General features: G+C 42.7%; 3 protein-coding genes across 3 annotated transcripts; 2 read left to right on the plus strand and 1 right to left on the minus strand.

The window, feature by feature from the left end:
• phf5a (PHD finger protein 5A) lies at nucleotides 1-2,127 on the minus strand. Its single transcript, XM_084485425.1, has 4 exons — nucleotides 2,002-2,127; nucleotides 1,618-1,641; nucleotides 1,190-1,356; nucleotides 1-189 (listed from the first exon to the last, which is right to left on the minus strand). The coding sequence occupies exons 1-4, from the start codon at nucleotides 2,051-2,053 to the stop codon at nucleotides 100-102; spliced, it is 333 nt and encodes a 110-aa protein (XP_084341551.1). The 5' UTR covers nucleotides 2,054-2,127; the 3' UTR covers nucleotides 1-99.
• Nucleotides 2,128-2,866: 739 nt separating this feature from the next.
• aco2 (aconitase 2, mitochondrial) lies at nucleotides 2,867-15,076 on the plus strand. Its single transcript, XM_084485316.1, has 17 exons — nucleotides 2,867-2,917; nucleotides 3,844-3,986; nucleotides 4,193-4,451; nucleotides 7,279-7,371; nucleotides 7,465-7,623; nucleotides 7,895-8,045; nucleotides 8,631-8,735; nucleotides 9,098-9,189; nucleotides 9,485-9,590; nucleotides 9,731-9,888; nucleotides 10,308-10,381; nucleotides 10,666-10,777; nucleotides 10,883-11,161; nucleotides 11,391-11,582; nucleotides 12,347-12,479; nucleotides 12,825-12,946; nucleotides 13,316-15,076. Exons 1-17 carry the CDS (start codon nucleotides 2,882-2,884, stop codon nucleotides 13,445-13,447), a joined length of 2,346 nt encoding a protein of 781 aa, XP_084341442.1. The 5' UTR covers nucleotides 2,867-2,881; the 3' UTR covers nucleotides 13,448-15,076.
• A 7,692-nt stretch (nucleotides 15,077-22,768) lies between these two features.
• Nucleotides 22,769-24,542, plus strand: csdc2a (cold shock domain containing C2, RNA binding a; the record flags this gene model as incomplete). The annotated part of the gene is made up of 3 exons (XM_084485243.1): nucleotides 22,769-22,956; nucleotides 23,688-23,810; nucleotides 24,380-24,542. 3 exons carry the CDS (start codon nucleotides 22,769-22,771, stop codon nucleotides 24,540-24,542), a joined length of 474 nt encoding a protein of 157 aa, XP_084341369.1.
• Between the last annotated feature and the right edge of the window lie 1,482 nt (nucleotides 24,543-26,024).

Raw genomic sequence — 26,024 nt, forward strand, 5'->3', positions numbered from 1 at the left:
CCATGTAAAAAGGGAGCTTTATTGATAAGCCAAAAAAAGTTTATTAAAAATAACTAGTTTACCAAAAAACAAAACAAAAAAACAAACGCCAACGGATCTTCACCTCTTCTTGAAACCATACTTCTTTCTCTCATAAAACAGATCAGTTTTTGAGCTTCCCAGGTTCACAATCTTGGGACAGCCGTCCCTCTGTAGACGATAACAAGAAAGATGTGTTCATGCATGTGACAGAGGGGTTCCTTTTTCTTCTAAAATAACATTGAGGTAATAAACCAAATCGTACACTATTACTAGTCTATTTCAACCTTTAATCCAGTCTATCATTTCAAATGACTCAAACAGGTATAATGGATAAAAAATGTCTTCAGTAGTGTTGTTCTGGTACAGATGCCTAAAATGCAGTATCAGGTATCGGCGAACCTGCAAGTCTATGCTCCAATCCGCATCACATGACTCATTTACTACACAGGCAAAGAACATCACAAAACACGTGCAGTGTTAATGGTTGGAGGTTGAAAGGTGGAATGGGAGAACATGGATGCTCACGCTTAACTAGAAGAATATGTTTTATTATGATTATAGATTCTAAATGTTAATTATCTAGTTCTGAAAAAAAGATGTGTCGACACTAGGGCTGGGCGATTAATCGAATTTTGATCGCGATTTCAGAGTGAAACGATCACCAAACTAATATAATCGAGTTGAAATGATTAAAATATATATATATATAATTTTTTTTTATATAGAAATTGCAGAACAGCTGGATTCATATCTGGAATTTATTTTCTATTTGACCATTTTGTGTATATTTTTAAGGGGAAATTTCAAAGTTCTCATTTACAAAGTGTTTTTTTTGAAGAGAAATTATGAATAAATGCATCATGTTTTCAAACTCAAAAATAATCGAGATTTCAATATTGACCAAAATAATCGTGATTATGATTTTTTCCATAATCGAGCAGCCCTAGTCGACACTACAGCAAGTGAACCGACTATAAATTGCCGTCATCGTAAGGGAACCCTTCAATAACAACAAGTGCTTTTAGTAGTTACAATGCTAGATGCTGTATCTGTATAAACTCGGTATCGGCCGATACCCAAGTTCAGGAATCGGAAATGAAAAGAATAGTATCGGAACATCTTCAGTCTTGCATGAATATTAGATATATTAAATATTTGGAAAACATACGTCTTTCTCCTGGATGGTGCATTCTTTACAGTAGTAGGCATCAGAAACACCGGGCCCTCCGCAGATCACGCATCGGCCCTGGTAGGAGCCGTAGTTGCACTCGTCACAGATACGCACCAGTGTGCACGGTCTCACGTAGGAATCACATATGACACATTTACCATCACCTAGATGAGTGGGAGGAAATTTAACACATCTATTAATGTATTGATAGAGTCTGAGAATAGAATATGATTAGACGAACATCCTGGATTATATGGTGTAATCCATTTTTAACAAATACAATATTGTATGACTTAACCATAGTAATGACATGCACAATTAATTGTTTTGCTACATTTATATTTAAATCAAGATAATTCAAATACATTAGGTGAATCATATTCTGTCCACCTTCGAATTGTAACTGAAATTTCAAAGATACTCACATTTTTCACATAGTCTTCCAATGGCTGAAAAGCAAAAAAACAAGTGGCCATCAATAAACAGAGGTGTTCTATGCAAGGGAGCTGCAGTTCCCATACTGTAAAGACTAAAGTAGTTTTATATAACGTGTATTATATTGTATTGGATTAGCATAACATTAGCATATGGGATGACAAAAACATGCCGAATCAAGCAAAAGCAAATATTACATTGCTATATTAAAGGAACAATGCTGGTTAATAAGGATATCAATGAAATCCATGCTGTAACGTTAGCATGCTAGCCTGCTTGGAGACTTCGAGCTATTAGAAAAACCAAACTGAAGTCCATGTAAATCCTTCCCAATGAAAAAAATTAATATATATATCGTACTATATCAAACATACCAACACCGGCTTGTTTCCGACAAAAGATCAAATCTGGATGATGCTTTGCCATTATTGCCTTACGCAAACGAAGCGCCTTCGATTGTTTAACTTTGACCCGTGATTTCTTCTTCGTTTAGTTTTCTGCCTGAGTTGACAGCACCGCCCTCTGCTGCTCAAACCACTATTATTTGTTTAGGTATGTGTTTATATGCAGTATGTGTTGTATTTTTCGCTATTTTGCAAATCACCCATCGCGTCTATTTTATGTTGGTTTGATATTTAAAGTTATCTCCCTGTTAAATGTTGTTGATTTAATCATGCCATTTATAAATGGTATCATAACAAACCTATACCTATATAGTACCTATATAAGGAAAGTTTATGCATATTTATTTATTATATAAAATATATATGTCCCTGTCCAATTTTCCAAGACCCCAAGATGTATTTTTGGAACACAGTAACCCATAAATAAAATAAACAGCATAAAAGTTTGCATGGCTGACTACTGTGATCCTATGTTGTTAACTTACAGATTTTAACATTTACCTTATTTGAACCAGAGCCATTTAGAGAGTCTCTCTACTACAAGTCTCTCAAATAGCTCTGATCTGAAGTTTATTGCTCTTTAGACGAGTCTGGTCCTTGTAGCTTACTAAAACGATTGGAAGATAGGTTTATCCTTACTGATAGAAGTATTGTTATATCATGTATATATACCCTATATATAAATGCAAGTTTAAAATAAAATCATTATTCAGAAATAATTTTTCCGCTACTAAACGATTATTACTAAATACGAATAATAAGCATTTACTGTCCTTCAATGACATGCGCCGAGTCCACCAAACAAAACCTGACGTCACTATTGTTCGACACATCTTTGTCAGTGAACAAAATGGCAACGTACTGTCTGACTGTAGCCCGGCTCCAGGTAAGCCTTAAAAATCCCTTAACAGGCTATATTTCAAGCTGCATGAGACTCGTATTAACCTTTAATATTGTTCTAAACCTGGTAGACGTTGATAGGATAGTGGTATTAAATAAACGGGTGGTTTGAACTGTTGCTTGTCGCCCGGCCAGGTCATCGTGCCCCTAGCTCAGCCAGAAGTACGCGGCGGGGGTCAACTTTATCATTTACGTAACTTCACATATTACGACCAGATTTCTAATTCTCAAACCTGTCACTGTGAAGGACTATGTCCACAAATGGCCACGTAATATTTACTACATATGGTTCATGTAGAAATATGATATTTGATAGCAAGGTTAACACAAGGTTAGTGCGTACATCTAGCTCAGTCACTGACAGCCCGAGTCATTTGTCCAAGAATACATCTCCCAGAGTCATAACAAGTGTTCCTTAATCTTAGTAATTTATTGTGATTGCTATTTATGAAACTGTTTTTTTTCATGAGATCTGTCTTTAATTGCACATCGCACAAGCTACTTCACAATCAAGTGAAAAGCAGCAGAGGACTATAATCTCACATTAGGACGTAACGTTAGATATTTAATGTATTTTCTAACGTATAAGGAAAATACCGTTATTTAAATCCCTGCTGCGGAGTTGTGAGTGACAGCCCCTTCTTTGTAATTGCCTCCCATTTTGAGGCACTAGCCACTGGAGATTCAGCTGTTCAGTTAAATGCCATCACCACTACCAACCTCTTTCCTTTAATTCTAATCTTTTCGTTGAACACTTCCATTTGATTTTTTTTAAGTTTTCCATTGGACAGTGTGTTTACCCTTCCACCATTCTACCCTTTTACCTTCCTCCATGTTTATTTACTCAACTTCTCAAACCCCCCTCTAACCACAAAGTGACGTGTCTTTCTTTTCTGTGTTTTGCCCTTTCAGCTGGCCTTGGGCCAGGGGGCACGCCGCATGCACGTGTCTGCTGCATTTAGTGCCAAGGCCAAAGTGGCAATGAGCCGCTTCGAGACCACCTCCTACGTCAACTATGAGAAACTCCAATCAAACATTGACATTGTTCGGAAAAGGTCAATATCCAGGCTGCAGTATATGCTTGCATGACATAAGTTTTGTATTATGCTTTCTGGTTGATACAATTTCTTGATGTACATTACATTGATTGCACACATTAAAGTTTGCTTACGTTGACACCCAAAATGAAAAAAAAACCATCATCAGAACGCAGACTTGGCATATGGGCCTAAAAATAGCCTTTTCTTTTTTACGTCTCCAGACTCAACCGACCCCTCACTCTGTCCGAGAAGATTGTGTACGGTCACTTGGATGACCCCCACAACCAGGATATCGACCGCGGGCGCACTTACCTGAGGCTGAGGCCCGACCGTGTGGCCATGCAGGACGCCACCGCCCAGATGGCCATGCTGCAGTTCATCAGCAGCGGGCTGCCCCGTGTGGCGGTGCCCTCCACCATCCACTGTGACCACCTGATCGAGGCCGCTACTGGAGGTGCCGAGGACCTCGCCAAGGCAAAGGTGAGCTCAGCAACTTCATTCCTAATACAGGAAGGAAAGGAAAGAAGCCTTAAGGGCTGATTATCAGGGATGCAAACAGCGCGCTTTTCGGCGGCTGCCGCTTTTTTCACGGCTGTTTGGGTGACTTGTGTGAATCGTGTAGATCCGATGAGTTGTTTTTTTTTTGGGGGGGGGTCTGGGAGGGTCTGAGGGTCTGATTATAATTTCATCAACAGTAATTCTGTATTGCAACCATGGTAGATGCAATACAGAATTACTGTTGATGAAATTATAATCAGACCCTCAGACGCGGCGCCAAACTCCAGGGTCAGACTATGTGAAAATCCTTGCAGCGCGAGATACAGGTGCGCGCGCCCTGCCGAAACAACTGGCTTCGCGTGCGCAGCGTTCTGATTTACTGTTTTCTCATAGACTGTATCTATGCATTTACTTATTTGGTAGATGATCTACCAATCACGGGGGGGGGTTATTATCGATAATAGAAAATGCGGATCATTTTCTTTCTCGTGTGTCTCGTTTTTCGCCCGTGCCTAAAACCGCCACTGCTTATAATGCTAAAGCCCAGTTCAGACCAAACATTCGCGACGCAACTGCTTGCAACTCGCGACTCGACGGGCTGAGACGTTCTAAAAACGGGGCAGTTCACACTGCTGCACCGGGCGGCGATTATTTTTATTTTGGTTGCGAGTAGGCTAGAGTTGCTGTGTTTCGTCATTCTTCCGTTCAGAATCAGCTGCTTATCGCAGGTCGATTGACTCGATTTCATTCTCATACACTTACGTGTTTAATTTGCGTGTGTTTAGACAGATGGGCGCGCACACACACACGCACCAAGCATCACCCGCATTCATTCATTCTATTAAATACTCACTTGCGGTAAAACTGTTTTTTCCCACGATCAAATACTCATCAATCCTAAAAGTAATGGGCTTGTACACGATGTCTGGGTCAAGAACATATGTGTTTGCTGTACGGTGTTTGCAGATGCATTGATTTAAAAGTACAACTTACCGCTGTATCAGCTGTTCTTTCCCAAATAACTTAGAACCAATAATAACCAACCTATCATTTACCCTAAAACTAGATTTTGTTTTGTAAGCCTGGAATATACTTTGCTCGAATGTATTATTGTTATTATTATTATTTTAACGGATGGCATAGCCTACTAAACTTCATTCATGTTCATTCATGCAGGGAAAAAATGTTTCCACAATCCACACGCTATTTCTATACAGTTTCACACGTATGAATAATCTTTGACATCATAATATTTAACATGCAAGTGTAGTGGTGCCTGGTTGCTGCGGGGGAAAATCAGCTTTGCGCCGGGTGCAAACTAGCAATGACACATGCGTCGGTGTAGAAAGTCAATTGCGCCGGGCGCAAGATAGGGCCCTTCTTCTGTTTGGCGCACATGGCTAATTTGCATACGCGCACAGGACTGTCGGAATGGGAACACGTCGGACTGGCAGCATTACGGGGGCGCGATTACGGGCTGGCGGAGTTACATTTAAAAATCGCGTTCAAGTAAAAATAAATAAGAAAAGCGGAATCAATTTGTGGCGCATATTGGCCTATGTGTGGGAAACACTGGAGTGGGCTTATCTTATCAACAGGCGGCACTGCTTTTTTAAGGATACTAAAATCATTTAATACATTTTAATTGAGTCAAATAGATCGCTGAAGGTGGCAGGGCACATTGAGGAAAGGGGGCTGAGTCAACTACTTTGCTCTCCGTTATGATACAGAAAGTCTAGGGTGATCAGACGTCCCGGTTTCAGACGTCTGGTCGCGTTATACGGTATGGCTAAAATATTCAACTCTTCATTTGCAGAATGAGAGAATTTGATGAGAGTGCGGCACTTACTGTGCAACAAGTGGATAAAGGATGTAAAACCAGTTGGAAGTGACCTTGGCTAAAAGTTGAAACTGCAATTGAGATCAAGGCAGTCAACGCAATTTCAAACTATCAGACTTTTAAAAAAAATTAAAAAAAAATGGATGTACTAAATGCACTCTCTGCGTTAAAGAGATAAATTATGGTTCCAGAGGGCTGCATGCCCTGTTGGAACACTGCCAGAGCACAATACACACACAGAGAGTGGCCTCCATCGTATCTACCCAAAGTGTGGCCCAGCTCCTCTGTAAGGACAATCCTTTACCAGCTACCAGCCAGAATCAGGCCTCAGCAGCCGAAAAGATCAGGGAAAGTATAGTACTCCCGATTCCAATGTGCAATCGGATTGCCAATGGAGAGGTGGTGTGTGTTGAAGACTAGTTAAACAAAATTAAGGTTTTGTGGATTTTCATTTTAAGAATTTCAGTTTGCACTTTGTCTGTGTATAGGGTGGGCCGGGGATGGCAGAGGTTGGTGGAAATGTCATTATTTGATATTTGCTGCGGGGGCGCGGGCTTCGAAAATCTCTCTCTTTTTTGACCATAGGTCTGTTTGCATCCCTGGATTATGGTCCCACGTTCACGGAACACAAGGGGGTTACTGACCCCTTACGTCCTTGCGGACCCTCCTTGCGTCCACCGCAAGGAGGGTCCGCAAGGACGTAAGGGGTCTCCCAAAAATTGTAACCTTCTGTTGAGGCGACGCAGCCGCAAGGGCTGTGATTGGTGCCCACTAAAACCCGACGCAGAACCATAAAGGTTCACGACTGCGTCGAAGCATCTGCGTGGATGCTTCGACGTGCATTTCGTTGCGTGAACGTGGAACCATAATCAGCCCTTAAAGCCTCGTCCTACCTGCTGTATGTGCTGTAGTTGTTTTACCAGAAACTAGATGTTGTACTGAGCTATCTCTCTTGTTGCACATTCATAGGATGTTAACTTGGAGGTCTACAACTTCTTGGCCAGCGCCGGTGCGAAGTATGGAGTCGGCTTCTGGAAACCCGGTTCTGGAATCATCCATCAGGTTGGTCAGCACTTGGGTCTCTTTTATAAAAAAAATGTTCTGTTTCGCCACAGCAATATAAATGGTGATGCCCTCCATCTGTCTTCTGTCCAGATCATCCTGGAGAACTACGCCTACCCGGGGGTTTTGCTGATCGGGACCGACTCCCACACACCCAACGGTGGGGGCCTGGGGTCCATCTGCATTGGCGTGGGAGGGGCAGATGCCGTCGACGTCATGGCTGGGATCCCCTGGGAGCTCAAGTGTCCTAATGTGTGTGGCAGTCCTCCACTATTACCATAAACCTTCTCTAACCCAAACTGTCTTGACTAATTGGTCTGTGGTACCACTGTGTCCCCCCCCAATAATCACATTTGTGGTTGTGTACATTCAGATGTTGTTTTTAAGGTGTACAGTAAAACCTGATGGCAAAGATGGTACATGAGATTTAAAAAAAAGCCATTCAATGTATCTATTTGTCTGTAAATGGTTGAAATGCTCCTAAAAAGTGTATCTAAGCTGTTCCTTCCTGGACTGATGACAGGTGATTGGCGTGAAGCTGACAGGCAGCCTGTCTGGCTGGACCTCACCCAAGGACGTCATCCTGAAGGTGGCCGGTATCCTGACGGTGAAGGGTGGTACTGGTGCTATCGTGGAGTACACCGGGCCCGGGGTTGACTCCATCTCCTGCACTGGTCAGTACCCACCAGGCGGCATACTTGGTTGATTAGGATTTACATGTGTGTTGCCAAATGCCAAGGTGGACTGGCTGTGTTTGTTTGCATGGGCAAACAGACACAGCAACTCCAGCTTGGCGTTTGTCCAAAGGCAAACACTCTCCTGTTTTTGGATGATTAATTAGAGACTAGTCGGCATGAATCTTGCATGAATCATGCGCTGTTGCTATAGCAATTTGGCTTGGATTACTCAGCTCAGAGGTTTTCATTGTGTACCTAGGAGGGGAACCCACCTTTATTTAACCGCATCCCTGAGAACTGCCCTTTAGATTGCTTTTTTTTTTGAGTGCAGATTTGTCTCTTTCCCACAATTCTGCCACATGGGGCTGATGCTCCAAGTGGAAGTTCACCTCCTTATAGTTATTGTGTGTGTGTGTGTGTGTGTGTGCACGTTCTGTTTTATTCAAGCCTCAACCTCAAAATAATTTTGGCACACCCCCTGCTAGACTTTGTATTTGTATTGAAATAAAATATATTATCCAAATTGTGGGAGCCATGGGGTATTTCCCTGATGGATGTTTCTTATCGTTCATTGAACTGAAGGAATGGCCACCATTTGCAACATGGGAGCTGAGATTGGCGCCACCACCTCGGTGTTCCCCTACAACCACCGCATGAGGACCTACCTGGAGAAGACAGGCCGCGGAGGTAATCACATACTTTCTTCATTCATTCATTTGTTTTATTACTGGTCCCGTCACGTCAACAGACAAGTGTGTGTTTCTGTTTAGTCCTTATGTTTGGCTGCGTTGGCAGAAATCAGGAGACTGGTGTACATTATCAGTTTATGCAATGGAGGTCAACCCTGAAAAACAAGTTTTATCACCTTATATGATGATGATAGTAGGGGTGTAGTGGGCTTGTATATAACAGGGGAATTGCAGATGTATGTATGTATGTATGTATGTATGTATGTATGTATGTATCTATATATCAGGAATTGCCCAAATGGTTATTTCTGATCTAGCTTCTCGATAGCCAAACTGACTTGTAATGGTCCTCCTTCACAGACATCGCTGCGCTTTCCGATGAGTTCTCACACCTGCTGGTTCCCGACGAGGGCTGTGTATACGACCAGGTCATTGAGATCAACCTGGATGAGGTCAGTCCCATGCAACCTTCTATAATGACCTTTTGAATGAAATGAAATACCATTTAGCATCAATTCAGTTGCCATCTTTGAATCTCCTCAGCACTGTGGGAATATCTCACTTTAACATGTGTTTGGGGGTTTTAAGAATCCATATTATCTAATGTCTATTTAGTATGGTCTGGGTCTCTTGATTGTTAAAAAATATATATATATACCTGCATACACAAAAGTATTTTCTATTATCATGCTGTCATTCCGTAGAACCAGTATTAAGGCTGCATGTTGGTTCTGTTCTGTTGTATAGCTGAAGCCCCACATTAACGGGCCCTTCACTCCCGACCTGGCCCACCCAGTGTCTGAGATCGGGGCTGTTGCCAAGAAGAACGACTGGCCCCTGGAGGTTAAAGTCGGTAGGGGCCTCTTCATGATTGATGACAAAACCAGATCCTTTTTTATCCATTATATGGATATGGAGTACTATGAAGGGACTCATCTGTACCGTTCTAAAGAATGGTTTTACATCTTGTGGCTTTTGTTTGGTCTTTTGTAGGGTTGATTGGCAGCTGCACCAACTCCAGCTATGAGGACATGGGCAGGGCTGCCTCCCTGGCCAAGCAGGCCCTGGACAAGGGCTTGAAGTGCAAGGCCCAGTTCACCGTCACCCCGGGCTCAGAGCAGATCCGTGCCACCATCGAGAGAGACGGATATGTGAGTACCAGAGTACCAGCGGCTTTACCCACCGATATTTATAGCATGAGAAAGATGAAGAAAGTATAATAGTACACAAAACCTCTTCAATATTATCCAAAACCTGTAAAGACAGGTGCCCTTCTTGATTAATATGGAATAGTCCTTTGAATAGTATTGTTAAGTAAGTCACTGTACAGGGAGATGGCTTGTAAAGCCAAAATTCTTAATATTGTAATTTGAATGGGCTCAGGGATGGGTTTTGAAAAAAAATACTGTAAAATATATTGTATTAAGTCTTAAATGTATATAAAAAACGAAAGAATGGAAAGGTGCAAACTCGATAAAGCTCAGTCAATTTAAACGATGCTGTTCGTATGATGGTGCTGACTCAAACCATTGGCGCTAAATTGTATTCTTAATTTTTCCTCTTCCTGTAGTCCAAGATTCTGGAGGACGTGGGTGGAGTGGTCCTGGCCAATGCCTGTGGACCCTGCATAGGACAGTGGGACAGGTAGACATGCATACACTCTGTCCCTTTTTGACACGATAAATGTCATCAACACATGACAAATCATGAGTTCAACCTTCAGTCAGTGGCATCGTGGCTTAGAGGGTCACATTTCGACACTTCTATTCAACACTTCTTACAGTAATATGAGTGCCTGGAACTCGGTACCTTGGTAGTTGGTAGTATGGGTACTATACCAGTTGAACTAGATGGACGGCAAAAAGTAGGTCTGAATATACATGCTGTGTCCTTGCATGACCTGTGTGCGTTTGTGTCGTTTGGTTCAGGCGTGACGTGAAGAAAGGGGACAAGAACACCATCGTGACATCCTTCAACAGGAACTTTACCGCCAGGAACGACGCCAACCCCGCCACGCACGCCTTCGTCACCTCCCCCGAGGCATGAACACACAAACAATAGAATCAAGTTCTTACAACAAGGCTACGTAGCAAACTCCCCCGTGCTTATCCTCTCCCTAATCTCCCCCCCCCCTCTCCCATGCAGATCGTCGTCGCCATGGCCATCGCCGGCACGCTGGACTTCAACCCCGAGACGGACTACCTGACGTCCGCCAGTGGCGAGAAGTTCATGCTGGAGCCGCCTCACGGTGACGAGCTGCCGGCCAAGGACTTCGACCCCGGCCAGGACACGTACCAGCAGCCCCCCTCCGACGGCAGCAGCCTCAAGGTGGACGTCAACCCCCAGAGCAACAGGCTGCAGCTGCTGGAGCCCTTTGACAAGTGGAAAGGAGGAGACCTGGAGGACCTGCAGGTCCTCATCAAGGTCAGTCGAGGTCACGATTGCTCAGCCAATCACTGACCGGCAATTTTCCTATGAAGTGACATACCAGCCAAAGCGACTTGCATGTTAAGGAGCAAGTAGGGGTTGGCCGTCATGCTGTGCATTGGGATTGACCCCAGAACCTATCTGCTAAGAAGTTAAACAAGCTACTCACTAGACTATCTGTCTATTTGTGTGTTAGATGATACCGTTTACCTTTTGACTCCTCCAGGTCAAGGGCAAGTGCACCACAGACCACATCAGCGCAGCTGGGCCCTGGCTCAAATTCCGCGGTCACCTGGATAACATCTCCAACAACATGCTTATCGGCGCTGTCAACATCGACAACGACGGCATCAACAGCATCAAGAACCAGCTGACTGGCGAACTTGGCGGCGTGCCCGATGTGGCTCGTCACTACAAGGTGTGTGGCGGTTGAAAGGTTTGAGTAGAGGTTTTGATTGGACCATGAGATACAGCCCATACAATACACCCAGTAAAGATGCAAGTTACAGTTCATACAATAGATCCAGAAGAGGGAATGTTTTTTATTTTATAGAGACCAAACTGAAGGAGGAGTGCATTAGGTGTGATGCAACTTTAAAGTTGCAATATGTAAGATCATGACCTTCCCAGTTGTTAGGCGGGAGACTTTCTGGATTTAAATACAGTGTCCGTCCACTTTAACTGACTGTGCAGTATCTGTATAGCTTGCAACTAGAGTAGCTTGACTGGCTGGGTGGCATGAGACAAGGAGGGGTTTGGGAGTGAGAGGTACGGGCTGTCCAGTATTATTTATTTGTATAATACATCATGTATAGATTTTTATTGAGAACATTATTCAAATCCCTATTGATCATTCACCACTGATAGTGCCAGGTAATTCCAGCTGGTTGAAAATAGTAGTTGTAGATAACACAATATGGACAAACTATACCATAGCAAGGTTCATTTTGTCGGTATGAGATCATAACCACAGGGGGAGAGGGTCAAACCTGAAGCAAAGAAGAACAATGCGTCTGTCCTTATGTGCAAAGCAGTGCACATTTACTACATGCAATAAAACAAATGGGGACTGTTTTGACCGTGTGTGTGTGTGTGTGTGTGTGTGTGTGTGTGTGTGTGTGTGTGTGTGTGTGTGTGTGTGTGTGTGTGTGTGTGTGTGTGTGTGTGTGTGTGTGCGCGCAGGCCAATGGCCTGTCGTGGGTGGTGGTTGGAGATGACAACTACGGCGAGGGTTCCAGCAGGGAGCACGCCGCCCTTGAGCCAAGGCACCTGGGAGGACTTGCCATCATTGTCAAGAGCTTCGCCAGAATTCACGGTACGCAAACCACCTCGTGCAACAGGGAGGAACACGGGTCTGGTGCATTGTGTGTGTCTAGTCCCAAGGCTTGGTATGACAGGCAGCGCTTCCCACAGATTAGAGAAATGCTGTCCAAATTTTTCTTCTATGATCAGGACATTTGTTTAAAGATGCCGCTCACCATTCATTTGCAGTTTCCAGAATCCTTGTAAAGTTAAAACTGAAACATGTTTTCAGATTGGGTTGGAAGGTTTCATGGATTTAATGTGTACACTTTTTAAACAATCAGCTCTTCTTCTTTGAGAGGGGATATGGCGTACGGTGAATTAACACTGCTCATCCCCATCTCCTCCTGCTCCACAGAGACCAACCTGAAGAAGCAGGGCATGCTCCCACTGACCTTCAGCAACCCAGACGACTATGACAAGATCCGCCCGGACAGCAAGATCTCCATCAAGGGGCTGAAGAGCTTCGCACCCGGAACGGTGAGTCTTGTGTCCATGGTCCCCCCCCACCTCCACCACCATACTCTTGTTTCTGTAACTCAAAGCTACCATCTTGAATTTATTTTGATATTTAGGTTGTTTATTATAGGTCATTTATTTAAAAAGTTTGATGTATCCGAGTGATCTAACACTGTAATGTCACTCGTTTTTTATTGTACATGTTGAAAAGCTCATGGCAGCAGCGTGTAATACTACATACACCACACATAATTGCATACTTTCATTCCACCTGGTAGCCAATCATGGCTCTCTGAAACATCACTGTACCAAGCTCAGTCATGGAAATGACGAATGGAAATGTCATGGCCGAGTGAATGATGATTGGGTTTGTCTCGCCCCCGCCTCCAGCCTCTGACAGCCGTGGTAAAGCACAGCGACGGCAGTGCGGACAGCCTGCAGCTCAACCACACCTTCAACGAGACCCAGATCGAATGGTTCCAGGCCGGCTCCGCCCTCAACCGGATGAAGGCCATGCAGTAGAGAGACGGGAGAAGCACAGCAATGAATATGGAGGCGTTGGATTGGTTGGGGGGGGGGGGGGGGGGCTTTGTGAAGGTTAGGTGGAGGTTGAGGAGCTTTGTTCTCGGTTCCGTCGTCTGCACTTGGATGTGTGACTGTGAGAAGCGAGGGCCTGCGTTTTGGGTAAATACTGTACTTTCAGGTGGTGTTCCAAGTGCAAATGTTGGATCCTCTGTCTCCTAGCAACTGGGCTGTGGTCTGAATGTATTGAGAGCACCTGCAGTGGTGGGACTTGGGGGGTTTGTCTGTCTTCATGAATGTGGCAATACATGTCTGATCTGAAGTGTTGATTCATGGGCATGGTCATTTATTAACAGAAAAAATATAGAATCAGAAAAGGAAATGTGGACGTAACAGAATTGACGTAATACGGCTCATTTTAATTCTAACTCTCAGCAGCCCGGGCCAGTTCAGTCCTCCACTCTTGCCTGTGACATTGGTTGATTTTGTTACATTATAGACGTAGACACGAATCAAAGTCAAACGCATGGCAGCATATTTTATGTTAGATTTGTTTTATAATATCACCTTAGCATTTAAGGTAAAAAAGAACCGGTACTAAAATCTTAGCGTCGTGAAATGAAGGGGAAGGCCCACAGTGGCTGTTCTCTGTAAGAGCACATACACACACATCTTTGACCTCCGCAGTGACTTGGCCGTCCGCTACCGTCCCGAGTGTTCATTAACTGTTTGGACAGACATGTCCGGGCAGCGTGGCGAAGCTTGACTTTGCTAATCATCCCCCTGCTTCAGTGAAATGTGGCAGGATATCCCATCTAAAATGAACATTTTCAACGTTCTCTTCCACCTCCAAACGGTAACCGCCTAGTTGGCGTGTGTGTGTGTGTATATATATGTCTTTGGACGTTCTATCAGGTTGTCCGTATTCTTCATTATACACAGATGGTCTCGTCCATATACTGTGAATGCCAGTAAGATGATATTGTCTCCTCCCTTTTGACACAGATTTTTCTTTAACACTCCCTGCTCTTTCTACCACCACTTTGTCAAACGCCCTTCTCTCCCGTACAGCCTAACCTCCTCGCCAGGCCAAGCATTTTCTGAAATCCCGTTCTTATTTATTGACTCTCTAAAAAAAGAAGCATGTCTAGCGTTTTTAACATTTGAAAGAAAATGTCAAAATCTTTACGCGGTCTTGGGGTTGCACTTTGAGATTCAGTGCCGTTTCAACTTGTGTACATTCAGTGCCCTTGTTTTGGAGGGTTGTGTGTTTTTTGTGTAGTCTATTTGTGTCCACGAGATCTCAAGTCAACCACAACATTGGTAATTTGGTGATAACAAATGTAAGCAATCCTGTGCAGCTGAGTTGGCTGATACTCATCTTATACAACATCTTTCACATGGTTCTACCAAACTTGATGTACTAGGGTGACTGACTAAACCTTCACCAGTTATTCTTTGGATACTATAGATATTCAGCTGCCTATATTTTCCCCTAACATTGTATTTAAAGTATCTGGTCCTGATGTATATTTGAACATCTACTTGCTGTTTTTATTTTTCTGTGCTACAGGAAGTGTGTGCTGCTCAGTTGCCAATGGGTTGTAAAATAAATCATCACAAATCTTATTTACCTTGTGGCTGAAATGTGTAAATGATTAGTTTGGATACATTATGTACACATCACATATATATTCACCTTTAAAATAGTAATTGGTCCAAAACTGGATTGGAAAGATAAAGGCTGTTGATGAATCTAATATCAGACATGCAAACTAGTCACCTTTCGGTGAAATTCGCAGTTTTTTAAACAAAATTGGCCACTTGTGTGATTCGTGGAGATCCATTGAGAAAACATTGGGGGGGGGGGGGGGTCTACAGTCTGACGAAAACGAGACGATAACTAAATAAGAATCAATTTAGGATGACAAAAACTACGATGAAATCTTTTGACACTTTCGTTAACGAATAAAAACGAGACGAAAATGTAAGCGGGACGATTTGGAAGCGATCCAATCAGAACTAAGCTCTTTATGTGGGGAAGTACTGATCGTCTATGGAGGTAGATTTGTGTCTTTATTATGCAATCAAACAGAATAGGTTTGAGAGCAAAACTTTCCACACTGCAATCTAAAAATATATTTGAGAGCAAAACTATTGACACTGCAATCAAAAAATGTTTTATTGCAAGTAAAATAAATGTGATTAAAAATGTATTAATGGGAATCCAAAAGTTTTGTTTGCAAATCCAAAAGTTTTGTTTGCGAATCCAAAAGTTTTGTTTGCGAATCCAAAAGTTTTGCTTGCGAATCCAAAAGTTTTGCTTGCTGTTGAGCTGAATCTCGTGGGCGGGACCTACGCCAAAAGATGTAAGACCCGTCTCTATTGGCCAGTCTCGATCGGAGTGACAGCTTGGCAACTCCGCTCCAGAGTCCCGCTCGGTTTCATCATGGACTTCAAAACTCCCTCTCTCATTACTAACTGTGGATGTTGCCAAGCTGTCACTCCGAGACTGGCCAATAGAGACGTGTCTTACATCTTTCGGCGTAGGTCCCACCCACGAGATTCAGCTCAACAGCAAGCAAAACTTTTGGATTCGCAAGCAAAACTTTTGGATTTGCAAGCAAAACTTTTGGATTTGCAAACAAAACTTTTGGATTTGCAAACAAAACTTTTGGATTCGCAAACAAAAACCTTTGGATTCCCATTAATACATTTTTAATCACATTTATTTTACTTGCAATAAAACATTCTTTGATTGCAGTGTCGATAGTTTTGCTCTCAAATCTATTTTTTGATTGCAGTGTGGAAAGTTTTGCTCTCAAACCTATTCTGTTTGATTGCATAATAAAGACACAAATCTACCTCTATATACGTACGTGGGTGTTGCCTGGCCGTTTGTTGCAGCCATAATAGTCTACAACTTCCATGGAAGAATGATATAAAATAATGATAATGAATAATTTAGTTCATCGGACAACAAAAATGTTGAGTCAATGATCATGAGCGATCGACAAGTCGTCTTTTTACACCAGCTGTTTCTTGTCCCACTCCTCTCTTCCTCTCCTCTCTTCCTCTCCTCTCATCCTCTCCTCTCTCTGGAACAGCATCCCAACTTGGTCTCCGCGGAGTACAGGACAAAGCCAGGAATTGGTCCTAAACTTGTCTTTCCTTTTGTTTTCTAGATTTTTGTTTTCTGTCTTTGTGGCATGTTATGTAGACAGTTTATTATGCTAGGATGACATTGGCATAGTAAGCCATGAAATTAAACTAGCCATTAGTGTTTTGCCCCACACCTATGGAGAGGGTGCTGTTAAATCACCTCTGTGTTTCACTGTAAGATAGCAATCTCTATACTAAACATCAGTATAGACTAAAAGTGTCATGCCAGTCTTGTTTCTGATGTTAGGCTAGGCCTCTAGATGCTTTCTCTGAGTTCCTTGTTAGTTCATTAGTAGGCTACATTATGTTCACCTGTCTTTCCCTTAAGTCGTTGCCCTTTGTCTGATGTGTGTGTCACATTCAACCAGCCAACATCCAAGTTTTCATATTGGGTGCCCTTTTTGTTTAATCTGCCTGATGTGCCCTGCTCCTGTTTTTGGTCTTGAAATCTCCTGTAAAGACCTGTTTGTGTTAAAACTTTTAAACCTTTTTAAGACAAAAGTGATGAATTATCTGTCACTTAAACACATCTTTGATGCAAGATCAAATGATGAGGACATTGGACATGAGCCACCCAGGAGGAGAGACAGCAGGAGCCTGATTGGGTTCTCCACCTGGCATTTCTGGCCAGTCCTTCACATGTACTTGGATTTGCTTAAAAAACACCAATGCAGTTAGAGATCAACGGTCAAATCCATGGGCTTGTGTGAGAAGGTTTTCAAGTATGAGGTCATTTGTGATGTATTTCCAGAGGCGCCTTTCAAAGTTTTGGGGGGTCCTCAACAGAAACAGGGGAGATCATAAGTCATTCACTTTAGTGATGAACATTGACTATTGGTAGAGATCTAGTTACTTTGAGAGATGTGGCTTGCCATAAAAACATTGGGCTGCCAGGATCTGGTTCTGGAATCACAACCACATCACATTGACCAAAACATAGCCCTGCTCACCTTCGATCTATTGTTTAGGAGTCACTGGGTCACGTGACATGGGAGCTATAGAGATTTTTATGGAATGAAGGCAATCACATACTATTCATAGAAAATAGAAAAAGTCTAAAATCCAGTACAATTTGGTATGATCTATTTTTTTCTGATGTAGTAATAATATATCATTACAATTAGCAAACAAAATAGATGTGCTACATAAGCCAACTCATTTTGTATTCTTTTTTCCACCAATATGAGCAAATGACAATGTTTTTGTGTCATTCAAACGGTTATTTATTGAGGATCCCTAACTGAAACCCCTGTGGTTTAGAGCCAGCTCTGAGGTTAGCTACCCGTCTTCTACGGCCAACACTGGGTGAAACTGAGTAATACTAAGAAGAAGCAGCTGGATCCGGAGTGAATGTCTGAATACCCACCGTCGATAATGTCCTACTTGAAACTTACTTCCCCGCGGTCCCTCCCTTTTAGTATTTGGTGTGATGCTTCCGACAAGCAGCTTCTGTGAGGCGATCCTCCACGCCCCTTCCCAACCGAGAGAGAGTTATTTACTATACGAGTCCGCTTTCGCTTGATTTCAGAGGGCCTATACTTGCCTTTTGAACAACAATATCACCATCAACCCAAGAAACACTGAGCTCTGTACAAGAACGCCTCCGACATCCATACGGTAAGAGAACGATCAATAACATAGTATTTTATGGATATTGTTCCACTTGTTTAATATTCATGTATTTCTAATCATACGGCTGGCATCGATCCATCAAAGTAGAACAAAACCGTGAGGATGCGATCGTCTGAAAACAAAGTGCTTATTATTGGTCCACCAGATCAGGCTTGCAGCCCTTTGATTCTTGGCGATGCGTTGACGTGAGCATCCATTCTTCTCCACCATGCGAATGTTCTGGAATCAAGATGCCAAGAGGGTGCTGCCCTGATAATGCTGTTGAATTATTTAGGTTGTAACCTACTTGCTGGGGGGATTGTATGCTTTTAATAGGCTCGATTTTAATGTTACATTTTAAGTTCAAACGGATTTAAATTATTGTTTTTTTCGATACTACCCGCGGTGTATGTGTGTGTGTGTGTGTGTGTGTGTGTGTGTGTGTGTGTGTGTGTGTGTGTGTGTGTGCGTGTGTGTGTGTGTGTGTGTGTGTGTGTGTGTGTGTGCACGAACGCGTGTGTGTTTGATGGTGTGTATTACGTGTGTCCCATGCTGATGCGGTGGTTGTACAGACAGATCGGCGTCCTTTTTGTTCTTTAGGAGGTTAACAGACTTTTCTATGTCCTTGTGGGCCGCTGGCAAACATTCTGCACAAAAAATATGTAGGCCTAATGTAGAACTATCCCATCTCATACAATCCAACATAATTACCATTTGACAGACTATGCCAAGTGTTGTATTCTACTGTATTCCCCTGTGAGTTTGTTTGGCTCTCTCGCTAGTCTCTGCTTATTAATATTCTCACCACCTGCTATGACAGGAGTGTGGCACAAAAGCCTTGCTCCACACAGCAGGCGTCCATGAGGGTTGGGGGTGTGTGTGTGTGGGGGGAGAGAGAGAGAGAGAGAGAGAGAGAGAGAGAGAGAGAGAGAGAGAGAGAGAGAGAGAGAGAGAGAGAGAGAGAGAGAGAGAGAGAGAGAGAGAGAGAGAGAGAGAGAGAGAGAGAGAGAGAGAGAGAGAGGAGAGAGGAGAGAGAGAGAGAGAGAGAGAGAGAGAGAGAGAGAGGCCCTGGGAATGTGCTTTTTACGTCATACTGCACTGTCACTGATCGGCAAGATAACATCATTCTAGACCTTTGGACTCATTATTATGCTAAGAGGACTTCGTCATAGTAAGCCATGGAATTAAACTATCCATTAGTGTGCTGCACAACACCCAGTGTGCGAAATACCCTTCAATATTCAGGGGGGGTCCCCATCTCCCGATTGTTGCGCATTTTTCTCATGCAGTAGGCCTATAGCATACTTAACAGACGTCAAGGCGCAAAGTCAAAGTACTTTGTGGGCGGTTCTATGGCGCTGTTGCTATTATGACGGCGAGATAAATTAGCTTTGCGCCCGGCGCAAATCTAAAATGGGTTGGGCTGAAACCCGTAGGTGTGTTTTGGGCGTAACAACCAATGGGAGTGGCATCTCCCATCCCCTTTAAGAGCCAGCGCATTTTGACTTGACGAGTCGATTTTTGACAGCGCGTTTGCAGTCTCCGCTGAGACAGATGCATGACCACATGAATTTCAAACTTCAAATGGCTCAGTTTATGGCCAAATAATAGGCATAATTAACACATGGAATAGCGTTTTCTTCTCCAACTTCAGAAACACTGATTCGTCATGTAAATTGCGGCAAAGACAACTTAAAACATATGCGGACGCGGTCCTCGATGGCCGCAACTGTGGGTCTATTTAATGATATGCGGCAATACATTTACAAACATCGTTTGTTACCAGTATTGTATACATTATCGTTGTCTCGACTTGTGTTCATAATATGCATGTGTCCCCCTGTTAATAGACATCGCCATGGACTGCATTATGCGTTACGTGTTTAATTTGCGTGTGTTTAGACAGATGGGCGCGCACACACACGCGCACACCAAGCATCACCCGCATTCATTCATTCTTTTAAACACTCAATGGCGGTAAAACGATGTTTTCTCACGATCAAATACTCATCAATCCTAAAAGTAATGGGCTTGTACAAAGAACAAATGTGTTTGCTGTAGGGGGTGTTTGCAGATGCATTGATTTAAAAGTACAACTTACCGCTGTATCAGCTGTTCTTTCCCAAATCATCTAACCAATCATTTACCCTAAAACTAGATTTTGTTTTGGAAGCCTGGAATATGCTTTGCTCGAATGTATTATTGTTGTTATTATTATTATTTTAACGCATGGCATAGCCTACTATACTTCATTCATGTTCATTCATGCATCCCTATGGAAAAAAATGTTTCCACAATCCACACGCTATTTCTATGCAGTTTCACACGTATGAATAATCTTTGACATCATAATATTTAAATCAGGTTAATAGTTTGCATGTTTATGCTGTGCCAGGCATGCAAACTGGTTTGGGGTGAAAAAGGTGAGAATGATGCGTGAGCCGAGGAAAACATAACATTTTAATTATTAAAAACCCCCAATGTTTTCTCAACGGATCCCCATGAATCACACAAGTGGCCAGTGGGCCAAGTGGTAGTTCCGATGGATACTAAAAATGAATACTAATGTTTTATAAAGAAAGCTATCTTAGTGGGAAAGCCACGCAACATATAGCCACGGTTACATACAGTAATGTTCTTATGACGTGAGAAAGAAGCAGAAATATAGTATAGAAATTAGTTTACTAGCAGGGTACATTATGCTCACCTGTTATGTCTTTCCCTTAAGTCATTGCCCTTTGTCTGGTGTGTGTCAAATTCTACTAGCCAACATCCAAGTTTTCATATTTTAATCGGGTGCCCTTTTTGCTTGATCGACCTGTTGTTTTCTCTTCCTGTTATTTATCTTGAAATCTCCAGTAAACACCTGTTTGTGTTTAAACTGAAAAACCTGATTGAGTCTTCATTTGGGTCTTAATTGTTTCCATACTCTGCACTCTGTCTGCTTATAAACCTGCTTGCAGCACTTTGAATCTTTCTACTTCAATATTGATTGCAGGGTTAGGTGGTTCTCAGCCTTACCTGTCAGTTGCTTTGGATAAAAGCCTCCACTTTAGTGTATATTATGTGTTAAGTGTTCTTAATCCATCAAAGTAACAATACAATGTGGCAAAAGTAGAGTATGTCACCATAAACGAAAACAACAAATCTAGTTATATAGAGAGAGTACACAAACGTCTCAACATGACGCTCTTCTGCCACCCATCAGGCCACCTGGGCCATAATTATATTTTTTCCACCACAGCTCTCTCAGTCCCCGTTATATAGTCAGTAAACCTGGTGACTGGCGGCTGGCTATGCCCTGCTATACTATATTTAGATTGGTGCCGGCAGGGCATAGGCAGAGTGCATGTGAAGGAGCTCCTGGGATGGGCCTTACATTTATGCAGTCCATCAATCTTTAACATGTGGTGGCTGCAAGTGGAGTCTGTGTTGGCTCCCTGAGGGGACTGCAGTGCTGTGGAAGTGATGTCAGAGGCTAAGGGGTAGTAGTACAAATGTTTATAAATGTTGTTGTTATAAAAAGGAACATGCACAGTAATATGCAGATCATGAATAAAGAGTTATAAGTCATATTTTGGTTCTTTACGTTGACAATAAGCTATTTACAATATATCATTTTTATTTTTAGTTCCTTGGCCAAGGTATGTTTACATTGTGCTTCTATGAAAACGGTGCAACTGTTTTTATCGTTCAGTAATGTTTATAGACTTGTTTATAGCCACAAATGTTTTTCTTTGTTTCCACAATTCATTGTTTAAATTGTGTTATTATGTATTTTATTGTGTATGGGATAGTTTTCATAATTGCATCTAATTATCCCAGTCCTTGAACATTGCACCTCCAGTACCTTTTTAATCATTTAATTGATCATAGGCATGGACAGGCTTAGCTTAATTGCAGGCGTTAAGTCAACTGAAGGTAATTGGTTCTCCAAAATAAATCCATGGGCCATTTATTATCATAGAATGGAGGCTTAACAGAAGCACTTTAGTTCAATATTTAAATCAAGGCAATGAAAACATACATTTTTTATTAAAGTAAAGTGAGATGAGACCCACTGGGATTACGGTATCCTTTTATAATTTTAATTTCAATGTGTTTACTAGCTGCTGCAAGTGGGAGTGTTTTAATGTCGAGCTGGTGTAGTCACAGCTCAGGAAAGCTCCACCTAAAATCACAAAATAGCATGCATCATTTAAAGTTGAGATACTTTCAAGCAATGTTTTTCATTCTCTTAAATCCTGTTTCACTCTTGTTGCCCCCGTCCTTCATCATCTATCCATCAACCCTAACTCCCTAACTATCTATCCTCTCTCTCTCTCTCTCTCTCTCTCTCTCTCTCTCTCTCTCTCTCTCTCTCTCTCTCTCTCTCTATCCTCCAGAGGGTGACAGCCTCCCTCCGTCTGTCCCACCCCCGCTCCGCTGAAACCCGACCCCACCCAGAAGAGACTGTATTGCCTCCGGGTGGAGACGTACCTCGCTCCCCTCCTCTGCCCACCCGGTGCCTCCACTCATCCCTCCTGCTCCTCCTCCTCCTCCCTCTCGATGGCGGAGGCCGGCTCGTCCCCGCAGGACGAAGCCCCGCTGCCCCTCCCCTCGCCCCGCACCCCACTGCAGCTCTCCTTCCCCTTCCAGAGGGAGGGCAGCCGCGTCTGGGACCGGGAGAGGAAGCCCCCAGTACCCAGGGACCTGCCCAGCCCCCTGCCCACCAAGAGGACCCGCACATACTCAGCGTGAGCGGCTGTGTGTGTGTGTGTGTGTGTGCGTGTGTGTGTGTCTGCAAGTCAGTGTCAAATGTCAAGTATACTGAAGCTATAGGAGATAATATTGTAAAACTTGGCCTTATTAACTTAGCATAATGGGTTAGCATCAGATTATCTCACAGTGCGTCGCTGAACGCTACTAAATGCTGACTACTTAATATTTTTGTAACAGTGTCCATGCCACAGTCCACCCAGGTGGCTTTTAATGGTCTCCTCCGATAACAAGGATGCAGGGTGGTGATGTTAGAACCGGTTTATTTCAGAGGTTGAGATGATAGCAACACAGAGAAGGCGTAACATGCTGCCATCCAGGAGTTTGCCCCGACTGATTGTGGTAATAACCTGGTTCACCTGTGCACATTGATTGCTCAATGTACGACAGGTGTGCAGCCTCACCAGGTGAGGCTGCTTAAACCAGCCATCACCCACACACACTTCATTGTTTTGTTTTGTGTTTAAATAGTGTGTATTTGTGTGCGGTAGGTTGGGGCACTGTTATTAAGTGATACACTATTTGACATTATTTATGACATTAAATCAAGTCAAATAACAGATTTAATCTAAAAATGATACTAAATGAATAGCTTTATAACTTACCTGTGTCTTCATTTTCCCTCTGTATGATAAGTCCTGCCCTCCCTTTGATAGTTGACACTGACCCCCGACCCCTGGCACCTTTGACCCCGACTCTGTGTTAACAGTTCTGTGCGCGCTACCTCTGGTCCGGTCTACAAAGGGGTCTGCAGGAACTTTTCTCGGTCCCGGGGTCACGGGTTCATCCAGCCCTCTCAAGGAGGAGAAGACATCTTTGTCCACATCTCTGAGTGAGTGTGTCTACTGTAAGGGGAAGTGATATCGTTTCTCGATGGAGGCGTCCTTAGATCAGATCATAAATGCATTGATTTAGTTAACTGTATTGGATGGCTATTTATTTCAAATGAGCTACATTTGTTAAATTATTAAAATAAGCTGTATTGGCTGAATTAGCTGAATTAGCTAAATGTGAATTTGACATTTTCTGTAAAGCATATTGACACTTTGTTTGTTACAATGCCTTATGTTTATACAAATTAAAATGCATCATGAAATGATGAACAAATTTTCATTAAATCCATTAAATTGGACAAGGAAAGACAAGGCAGAAAATAATTGGAATGCTATTTAGCTGGTTTAGCTTTTACCGAAAGTGTATTGGAATGAATTATTGAGTGAGAGTGAATTCAGACAGATTTCAGGTAGGGTAAGCTAAGGTAGGATGCGGACATGGATTAGAAACCTCTAGCTTTCAAGGTCTTAAAGATCTCTGCCCACGGTCAAATTATGATGGCCGTAATGAATGAATGAATGAATTAATAATAATTCATTCCATGCTCCTCTCTGTCTCCTCTGACAGTATTGATGGGGAATACGTGCCCATGGAAGGAGATGAAGTCACGTACAAGGTGTGCCCCATCCCTCCCAAGAACCAGAAGATCCAGGCAGTGGAGGTGGTGATCACTCACCTGAACCCAGGAACCAAGCATGAGACCTGGGCCGGGCAGATCATCAGCTCCTAGACGCTGGGTCTAGTCAAGGCTAACCCCAGGTGTAGTGTTATGGGGTGGGACTGTGTGTGTGTTTGTGTGTAAGGGTGGGTTTGGGATGTGAGAGGGAAATGTGGTGAATCAAGGAAGAACATCTTGTTGGCTTGACGGTTTGGGAGCTGCAGTTTGGGGGTTTGGTGGGCTGGATGTTTTCATGGAAGTTGCGACGAATGGGTTTGTATCCTGGGATTGGTGTATGGGTACGAGGATTTTGTACCTTAGGTGGTTGGATGTTTTGAGGGGATGAGTGGATTTATTTGGTTGGGGATCAGAGTTGAAGGGACTAATGTTGTTATGGGTTTTATATTTATGGATTTGGCACTTGGATCCAAAAGGCTTGAATTTCCAAGGACCTTGAGTGAATGCGGCTTTGATTGGGTATTGATCGATTGATTGATTAAAAAAAAGGGATAGTTTCAAAATTGAAAGGGCAAAAATTAGCAGAGCAAAGCAGACAGCTCACACATTTTTTTCGGAACACAAGGTATGTCCGCTTTAGATATTGCACTATGTTATGTCTTGGCCAAGGTGGTGATGCAGCATGTTGGATGATCATTTCCTATGAGGGTTGGAGTTAACAATGGAGGAGATGTGATGAGACAGCAGAGCTATCAATCAGAGGGTTTGGTTCAAAAGGAATAGAGTACAGAGATGAGTCTGTGGACCTAGAAATGAAGGAAGGAAGGAAGGAATGGAGGAAGGAAGGAAAGAAGGGAGGATGATAGCAGCACTTAAGGAAGCAGGCCCAGGGAAGGAGAAGACGATGAAGAGTTTAAGTGTGGAGTGAGGCATGCGTTGGTACGAAGGGGACGTGGGAAGTTTTGGTTTACCAAATGGAATGGAGGAAAGTAAAATAAATAAAATCAAATATGCACATTTCTTATCCCTTTTGGAAACAATGTGTAGGATGCTGTTTTCTTTGAGCTTTGAATTTGTGATTGATAAAGAATTCTCAAACTTTTGCGATTCAATGACAAAATAGTAGCCAAGGAGTTTTTAAGAGTTCAATGAAGTCAAAGAGATATACGACCAAGAGAGTGGGAAATCTTCTTAAATTATGAGTTTGAACCATCTTTTTATATTTATTTATTTAAGTATTTATTTATTTGTTTTCGGTCAGCAACGCAATGGCTTTCTCACTACAACTAGACAGTTCATTAATAAAACGTGTCTTCAAGGCTAAGCCTGTTTAAAGCCCTACTGCAGCGATACTGCCCTTTGTATGCCTTCCCTCAATTTTCACGGCAAGAATTCAGAAAACAATCAATTCAATCTTCCACAATGCAGTTAATAATGTCGTATGAATGTGACTGTTGCCTTTTTACAGACGATGATTTGATGTCCAAAATGGATGAACAAATACTGTGATGTTTTGGAGATTGCCATGTTCTAATCTTTCGTTCTACTAAAAGTATGTGTGACTAGCTTCATGCAGGAACTCCTTAGGTTAACTGT

This window comes from Micromesistius poutassou (assembly GCF_964030765.1).
Source record: "Micromesistius poutassou genome assembly, chromosome: 21".
NCBI lineage: Eukaryota > Metazoa > Chordata > Actinopteri > Gadiformes > Gadidae > Micromesistius > Micromesistius poutassou.

What these genes read in the sequence shown, in the direction of transcription:
- phf5a (XM_084485425.1), bottom strand. Translation starts at nt 2,053, where the DNA reads ATGGCAAAGCATCATCCAGATTTGATCTTTTGTCGGAAACAAGCCGGT. An exon ending in TCGGAAACAAGCCGGTGTTG is followed by an intron (nt 1,642 to 2,001) that starts GTATGTTTGATA and finishes TTTGCTTTTCAG; the next exon opens with CCATTGGAAGACTATGTGAA. An exon ending in TGGAAGACTATGTGAAAAAT is followed by an intron (nt 1,357 to 1,617) that starts GTGAGTATCTTT and finishes CCACTCATCTAG; the next exon opens with GTGATGGTAAATGTGTCATA.
- aco2 (XM_084485316.1), top strand. Translation starts at nt 2,882, where the DNA reads ATGGCAACGTACTGTCTGACTGTAGCCCGGCTCCAG. An exon ending in GGAGAAGACAGGCCGCGGAG is followed by an intron (nt 8,736 to 9,097) that starts GTAATCACATAC and finishes CCTCCTTCACAG; the next exon opens with ACATCGCTGCGCTTTCCGAT. An exon ending in CCTTCGTCACCTCCCCCGAG is followed by an intron (nt 10,778 to 10,882) that starts GCATGAACACAC and finishes TCTCCCATGCAG; the next exon opens with ATCGTCGTCGCCATGGCCAT.